The sequence below is a fragment of the Siphateles boraxobius genome, unplaced genomic scaffold (assembly GCF_051911475.1).
Source record: "Siphateles boraxobius isolate OS27281-9 unplaced genomic scaffold, OSU_SipBor_1 43, whole genome shotgun sequence".
NCBI lineage: Eukaryota > Metazoa > Chordata > Actinopteri > Cypriniformes > Leuciscidae > Siphateles > Siphateles boraxobius.
The window spans coordinates 2867327-2876086 of NW_027509064.1; the positions used below are offsets into that span (position 1 = coordinate 2867327).

Genomic DNA, 8760 nt, shown 5'->3' on the forward strand with positions numbered 1-8760 from the left:
ATCTCCTCTGATAATGACAGCACGTGGGCTACCCTGCGGAAAAAAAATGAGTGTTTCCTGTGTCTGTGACACTGACTTATCCAGGGGGAGTTAATGACATCACTCCCTGTTCCATACCTTTCTTTTAATCCAACCACTCCACGCTCTGGTGGAATGGGCGGAGCGTTCGATAGAATAAATGGAAGGCGGGCAGGTTGAGTTGAACACAAGCACCTGTTAGTCCCTCTCTTGAGCACTGTGGACTGCAGACACTGACTGAACAACTCAACTGGATTTAAAAGACGTGTTAAACTCTTGAGAAACTACAATGGCTTTCTCACTGCAGACTGCTGTCTTTATCTCAGTTACACTATGTGTGCTACAGGAAGGTAAGATACTTCTAACTTTTTAAAGAAGAAGATTCAAAAGTGTTCTGTCCTCTTGTGTGGGTCACAAAAGTATGAGCTGTGAACTTTCGGTTACAAAAAGGTTAGATTAATTATACGTTTTCAGTTGTTTTAGCTTGACAGCAATAAGATTTTATGGAGCTTATGGAGATTTTTCTTCTCAGATTTTTTAATTGAGAAAGGGTCTCCACTAATTAGATGTGAAAATTAAATTGTCATCATATATGTCAGTGTATTCTCTTGTACTTTGTGACCCCACTGGTGAACATCTACCAAAACATAACATACAAAGAAAATGATTGTCTTATTATCTTTACAGACAGGTGCAGCTGTCATTACTCAGTGTCATATCTATATAGAGTAGTGCTTTTATACTGCATTTACACACTATAATTTGTGCATGTATCAGATTACATGGAAATAAATTCTTTCCATGTAATTCTTCTAATATAGAATAATATGAAATATTTTGCAGTTGGATCTGATCTGTACTTTTGTTGGCATACCTAATGTATACAGGTTGATTTGGTCATGTAAAAATCAGTAGATTTAGAGATTACTGTATATTTTAGGATACCAGAAATCCATTTGTGAATATGTTTCTTCAAAGATTCTGTGTGTTTTCTAGGGTTTGGATATCCACTATCTGAACAGTCTGAAGCATCTAGCAATCCACCTGCTCTCAAACGAGTTCGTACCAAGCGCTGCTCCTGTAGCAGTTGGTTGGACAACGAGTGCATCTATTTCTGCCATTTGGACATCATCTGGGTCAACACACCAAGGTGAGTGTGTTTATAAGATAAAATAGTGTGAATTTAGGGAATGAGGTACTTGATGATTTTCAAAAGGTACTAAATGATTTTCAAAAGACAACACTTGAATTCACCTTAAATTAAGAAAAGCTTTTCTTCTCATTGTAAAACCCCAAAATATGACTGGCAAAATGGTCTCAGTGTAAAATTTGGTCCAGAATATGTCATTTTAATAACATGTAGACACTGAAAAACACAAATTTATAACATCTTGTGTGCATTTTAATGAATTCTCTACTAATTCTCTTCTCCTCATCTCACTACAGTAAGATAACCCCTTTTGGTCTGGGAAGTTCTCTTTCACGTCGCCGGCGTTCCACTGGTCGTTGTGAATGTGCGAATCCCACTGATCGTACCTGCTCCAGTTTCTGTCACACCAGGTGAGCTCAGACTCCGCACCTTCTAGCTCAATCCTGAAGATGAAATCAGATAGATACGTGTCATTTTGTCTGTCGCGGATGCCGTAGGCAATCATGTGTGACCTGCGGAGATCAGGGCAGTTTGTGTGGGAGGATTTACTAAGCTCTGATATGCATCCCTTTTTTGAGATAAAAGGAAATAAGGGAGTGAAAAAGAAACCATCTAATAACTAAAGTAGTAATGAGTCATGCAGGTCCCAAAATCAAAGGACAACTATTTTTGGACAAATTTATTTTTTTATCAGAATAGTCCTGTAGTTGTTCAAGGACTGCATTAGATAATGTCTGTATTTGTCTGTTTGTATTTGGGAGAGACATTTGGATGCCAGAGCAAGTCATTGAAAAAAAGTTAAAATCTTTTATAATATATATACTGAACAAAATTATAAACGCAAAACTTTTGTTTTTGCCCCCATTTTTCATGAGCTGAACTCAAAGATCTAAGATGTTTTCTATGTACACAAAAGGCCTATTTCTCTGTTCAAAAATTTCATTGTTCAAAAATCTGTCTAAATCTGGTTTGGTGAGCACTTCTCCTTTGCCGAGATAATCCATCCACCTCACAGGTGTGGCATATCAAGATGCTGATTAGACAGCATGATTATTGCATAAGTGTGCCTTAGGCTGGCCACCATAAAAGGCCATTCTAAAATGTGCAGTTTTACTGTATTATGGGGGGGGGGTATCTGGTGTGACCACCATTTGCCTCACACAGTGCAACACATCTCCTTCGCATAGAGTTGATCAGGTTGTTGATTTTGGCCTGTGGAATGTTGGTCCACTCCTCTTCAATGGCTGTGCGAAGTTGCTGGATTTTGGCAGGACCTGGAACACGCTGTCGTATACGCCGATCCAGAGCATCTCAAACATGCTCAATGGGTGACATGTCCGGTGAATATGCTGGCCATGCAAGAACTGGGATGTTTTCAGCTTCCAGGAATTGTGTTCAGATCCTTGCAACATGGGGCCGTGCATTATCATGCTGCAACATGAGGTGATGGTCGTGGATGAATGCCACAGGGCCTCAGGATCTCATCACGGTATCTCTGTGCATTCAAAATGCCATCAATAAAATGCACTTGTGTTCGTTGTCCATAACATACGCCTGCCCATACCATAACCCCACCGCCACCATGGACCACTCGATCCACAACGTTGACATCAGCAAACCGCTCACCCACACGACACCATACATGCTGTTTGCCATCTGCCCGGTTCAGTGAAAACCGGGATTCATCCATGAAGAGAACACCTCTTCAAAGTGCCAGACGCCATCGAATGTGAGCATTTTCCCACTCAAGTTGGTTTCGGCGACGAACTGCAGTCAGGTCGAGACCCCGATGAGGACGACGAGCATACAGATGAGCTTCCCTGAGACGGTTTCTGACAGTTTGTTCAGAAATTCTTTGGTTATGCAAACCAATTATTGCAGCAGCTGTCCAGGTGGCTGGTCTCAGACGATCTTGGAGGTGAAGATGCTGGGTGTGGAGGTCCTGGGCTGGATTTGGGCTGGTTGGATGTACTGCCAAATTCTCTGAAACACCTTTGGAGACGGCTTATGGGAGAGAAATGAACATTCAATTCACGGGCAACAGCTTTGGTGGACATTCCTGCAGACAGCATTCCAACTGCATGCTCCCTCAAAATTTGCGACATCTATGGCATTGTGTTGTGTGATAAAACTGCACATTTTAGAGTGGCCTTTTATTGTGGCCAGCCTAAGGCACACCTGTGCAATAATCATGCTGTAATCAACATCTTGTTATGCCACACCTGTGAGGTGGATGGATATTCTCGGCAAAGGAGAAGTTCTCCCTAACCCAGGTTTAGACAGATTTGTGAACAATATTTGAGAGAAATAGGCCTTTTGTGTACATAAAAAAAGTCTTAGATCTTTGAGTTCAGCTCATGAAAAATGGGGGCAAAACCAAAAGTGTTGCGTTTATAATTATGTTCAGTGTATACACATATGTATATAAATACAAAGCATATTTTATACAATAGCATTACCAGTCAAAATGTGGACACATTTGAATGACCAAATTGTTAACTGGTGAATTTAGTGTGTGACCTTATTCTCAAATTGTATCTGCAGCTCAGAAAATACAGATATGGAGATTGTGACCCAACTTGGTGACCAGTCAAATCACATGGGCAAAAGCAGTGATCATCTACTGTCAACTCTCAGGTAAATTTGCCATCAACATAAGAACTATTAGCACATGCTTTTGCTTCAATTAATACAAAATATCCTGCTTTGGGGCTAAACAATGTGTCATTTCCATTTGCAGGAAGGTGGTTAAAGACAACCTCATGACAGCATCACAATCTGCTACACCCAAAAAGAAATCCAGAGCCAGGAATCTCTTGATCAGTTAGAGACAGATGAAACGACGGTGGTGTAAGCGTTTGAACAAAACCAATCCTGGATGAAGAGGATGTGCCTTGTGAGAAGAGGGGGCAAACATGGCGGATTCTCTGAATTCAAGATAGAGCTGAATGCTGTGGCACAAACCCTCAGTTTCTTCAGTTGAGGTGGAGCAGAAACGTCTGTTCGCCAGAGTACAATGATGATTTAGGTGGTGAAACAAAGAACAGATCACCCTTTTCAACAGTAAAATTGTGACATTTCCAAATGAGTGAGCTGAAATCTGAAAAATCACTGAAATACTGCAAACATTTTTGCAGGAAGTTATGGTGGGTTTCCTCTTGAAAAGACCAAAAAGTATATATATAAACAAATAAAACCCCTTTACCCTCAGACTGAAGGACTTTAGGTATAATCTCCATCCTTGACACTATTTTTTATTAATGTTTTATTTTAATATCCTTTATTTATTAGAGTTGTTCTCTGTATCAGAGCTTAATTTTATTATTTATTTATTTATATATTTATTTAAACTTTATTTGGAAAATGAATGTATCTGATGCTTCTATGACCAACTGCTCCAGAAAGTGTCTAAACGGAAAAAAAAAATGAAAAGAAAAAAGCTGTAGCCGTGAGGAATGTTTATCTGTTTTCCTTTTTACGACTTTTCCTTCCCTCCATTTTTCCTCTTTTTTTCCCTCTTCAGTGAAGGCGGAAGTATTTATTGCATACTTTCAGTTGGGTGTTTTTATTGTTCAGATACCAGCAAGTTTCAATAGCTCAACACTTGCCAAAAAATGCTGTTATTGTTTTCTTAAATTACTGCTGGGTCCATTGTGTAAAAGACTTTAGTGCTACTGTATGTAGCTGTATGTAGCTATTACTGTCTCAAAATACCCTAAATTAAATGGAATCTATTAATGGCTATGTGTATTATTATTTATACATGTACAAAGTTCTGACTATTGTAATACATTTAATTATCCTGCACATGTTCTGGTTTTCTTTCTAATTCACAAATACTTGAATGTTTAAACTTGAATTGCTTACATCCAGAAGTCAGTTTATTTATTTAATTTATTCAGTGAAATGAAATCTATTTTTTGTATCATTGTATCTATTAATAAACAAACAATATACTATCAAATAACACAGAAGTCTTTACTAACTTATAGTAATTTTCTGTACATGGTCATTGGATCACGTCCAGATGAGTAAAATATCACATTACACTCCTTGTTAAACATTAAATTCCTCCACAATATACTGTAAATCCATCTTCTCATATACATCACACTTAACAAACCACAAAAACAGGGTACATTTATGAAACATGCAACTTTTAAATGAAAAAAGGGCATTTTATGCAACCCTTTATATGTGAACAAAATGTGAAACCATGTGAGATATTTTATTGTAATGTCAGCATCATATTTGTGTCTGATGCTTTAAGATCTCCTTGAAAAATATTCATGCAGAACTTTGGAGTACTGAGAATTCCACATGTGCATTCAAACAGGAACGCAACATACCAATTTTAAAAGTCAGAAGAGATGTTAGTTATTTGGGTAAGGTGAGACTAAAAACATTTGTGCTATTTCTTTTTTAAGCAGAGTTTGACAGTCTTCTGAGACGGTATTTTATCTTTATCTTGTGCAGTCTCTTTGTCTACCACCCCATTCCAGCATGTTTACTTAATACTTGCAGTTTTGAAATTCCGAGGAACATTTAAAGTATTCCATAATGTAAGAGGAGAATCTCATTATGCGGGTTGATCTATAGAATTTGGCTTATGTAAAATGTTTGAAATTCCTTACATAATTACTATGGGTTACTATGGAGTAATGTAACTAATAGAGCTTTCAAAAGATTTTTGTATTAGATCAATTACATTAAGTGCAGAATAATTAATTAAATGAACCACATTTAAATACAATGCAATTTTTCTGAAAATAAAAATGCAAAAGATGCAACAATTAAAAGATTCTTACACTATTGTGACAGACAAATAAATTATTGAAAGGACAGATGTAGGTTAAATTCCTTTTTATGAAATGTCAGGGCGTGATTAATTGTGTTACTATTGTTAAACATATTTTTACAAAGTTTATTATAATACCACTATAACAGATAAATTGACAGCCATAGTTACCAACATGTCTTCAGCATATGGTAGTGTTTTTAGTAAGAGCTTTTTTCAGTCTTGATAATATTTCAATACAGCAAATTAAGTTTTACACCCTTAAGTACAACTAGGCCACAACTACAAGACTGAAACCAATTTTCTCCTCATCTTTCTTTCTTTCTTTCTTTCTTCAGCAGAGATGAAAGCATCTTGTGCTCTTTGAGAGTAAACAGCTGACTAAGTGTAAGAAAAAACAGGATGCTGTCTGCACATTCCCGACGCATTCCTTCAGATGTGTAGTTAACGAACTACTAGGGAAAAATGGAAAAACAGTGGAAAAACACTCTTTGAGAGGAACCAATGTGGCCAGGACGGAAACTGATTATAACTAAACTGTTGTGGTTGTCATAACACTGTGTGCTTTGTTTGAATCTTTTCCTTTGTGTTATTTAAGATTGTCAGTGTTGCTTAGGCCATTAGCAGTGGATGCAGGTGCATGTTTGACTGCAGGTTAGCATGCATTCATTTAGAGGAAATATTATCTCTTCTGGATCATGTGTTTGCTCAGTTGTTTTTTTTACAAACTAGGGTGATTGCAGCAGTTTTCTTAGTATTCCTTTTTCTTGCATTGCAGAAATGTGTGTGTGTGTGAGAGAGTGTGTGTGTGTGTGTGTGTGTGTGTGTGTGTGTGTGTGTGTGTGCGTGCGTGCGTGCGTGCGTGCGTGCGTGCGTGCGTGTGTGTGTGTGTGAGAGAGAGATTTACCTATGCTTTGGGGACAACATGTCCCAACAGTTTAGCTCAAATTGGCTAAACCTAATTTTGGGATTGTCCTCTGAAAAGGGGAATTTACATTTACATTTACATTTACATTTAGCTGATGCCTTTATCCAAAGCGACTTACAATTGCTATATATGTCAGAGGTCACACACCTCTGGAGCAACTAGGGGTTAAGTGTCTTGCTCAGGGACACATTGGTGTCTCACACTGGATTCAAACCCGGGTCTCTCACACCAAAGGCATGTGTCTTATCCATTGCGCCATCACCACCCCTAATTTAAATAATAATTAAAAATTAAAATATAGGGGTCTTCTTTTAGAGGTAGGGTTTGTCTGTACTAATTATTTTTCCCCCTATATTGGGGGATTGGGATCAGGTATCGATCTACAGTATTTGTATAAACTATTATTCTAACAGTATTTGTAAAACTTGACATAACTTTGATGATACAACGCTTAAAAAAATGATTAAATTATGTTTTGATTTGATTTAAAAATTAATATTTAATTTATATTATGCTAGGTTCATAGTTGTACTGTAAGGTGTATTATGGAACTTAATATAAAAACAATAGAAATTAATGGAAATTAATAAGTCTCCATCATGATATATAAACAAATATGTAACAAGAGTGTGTGACAATACATTTGAGTTCATGAGAAATTAAGTTTGAGATTAACATTTATCTTGCTGTGAAGCTCTGCACTTGGAAACCTGTTTTCAAAGTTTGCGTTCTCAAGCCACCAAAATGCCATTTTCGTGTAAATGAGCAGCCAGAATGCATCAAAAGTTTTCTGTTTTCAGTTGAAAAAGGTGCTGTGTAAGTGGCCCCTAAATTAATAACAAATGAGTTTTACAACAGAAATGAATCAATCAAAAACTTACTTAAGCTCGACAATAACGTTCTTTCTAGAGATACTGTACAGCCAAAACAATATTTGTTGCATTATTATCACTGTAAAGCTGCTTTGAAACAATCGGTATAGTAAAAAACGCTATATAAAAGAAAGTGACTGGACTTGACTCTGCCTACCCAGAGGATGTAAAATTCATGTGAAATTATACACGTTGCCTGTTATCTTATTTTTTTAGAAAGTTACTACATATACAGAACATGGCAAGGTTTCAGCAACAAAAATGTAATTGTTCATTGATAACGACTAATAATTCTTCCATCAAGCAATGTAGTTATCCAGCAACATATTATCAGAACGGCTGTCAAGCAACACACAACATTGGCGCAGTAACTGATGAGGTCACTGGTGTGCATTTATAAACTATTTTAGAACAACTTTGAATGTGGCCCAAACGTTTTCTAACTTAACATCACAAGTGAATGATTTGAAAAACTCTTAATAGGCAGCAACTTTGTGAGCCACATAAACCATCCAAAAGACTAAATTTTGTAATGCTGAAAACATGCAAGGGCCAGGCCCATGGAGAAAAAGATGACCTGGGGACTGAGGGAGAACAGAGTCCAGGTCAGAGCCGGCAGAGTGGGTGGAGCAGTAAACCACCACAGCTGAGCAGTTGGAACAGAAGACCACGGCAGAGCCGAAAATCACCACGACTGAACTGGCAGAGAAAAAGACCACAACGGCGGAGCTAGAAACCACCACAGCAGATCAAACAGAGCAGATAGTTCATGGGCAGCCTCTGTTACCGTGTCAGATCAGACAGATAGTTCAGGGATGACCTCTGTGGTCATGTTGGGGCAATCAAGAAGTTCAGAGATGGTGGTCACGTCAGAGGGCACAAAGAGTTCAGAATCTGCCCCCATTGCCTTAACCCTTTCGCACGTACGATCACACCGGTGTGATCAGTCTTGGCTGGTCCCTGGAGCGTACGATCACACCGGTGTGATTAGAAC

General features: G+C 37.9%; 1 protein-coding gene across 1 annotated transcript; it reads left to right on the forward strand.

Annotated features, from left to right (window-relative positions):
• Positions 1–201: 201 nt before the first annotated feature.
• On the forward strand, positions 202–4607 carry edn2 (endothelin 2). Its single transcript, XM_077200151.1, has 5 exons — positions 202–368; positions 1015–1168; positions 1465–1578; positions 3713–3805; positions 3909–4607. The coding sequence occupies exons 1-5, from the start codon at positions 308–310 to the stop codon at positions 3994–3996; spliced, it is 510 nt and encodes a 169-aa protein (XP_077056266.1). The 5' UTR covers positions 202–307; the 3' UTR covers positions 3997–4607.
• The last annotated feature ends 4153 nt before the right edge of the window (positions 4608–8760 follow it).

Excerpts from the sequence above, each read along its gene's own strand:
- edn2 (XM_077200151.1), top strand. The coding sequence starts at position 308 with ATGGCTTTCTCACTGCAGACTGCTGTCTTTATCTCAGTTACACTATGT. Across the intron at positions 1,169-1,464 it reads ATCTGGGTCAACACACCAAG|TAAGATAACCCCTTTTGGTC; the intron begins GTGAGTGTGTTT and ends ATCTCACTACAG. Across the intron at positions 1,579-3,712 it reads TCCAGTTTCTGTCACACCAG|CTCAGAAAATACAGATATGG; the intron begins GTGAGCTCAGAC and ends TTGTATCTGCAG.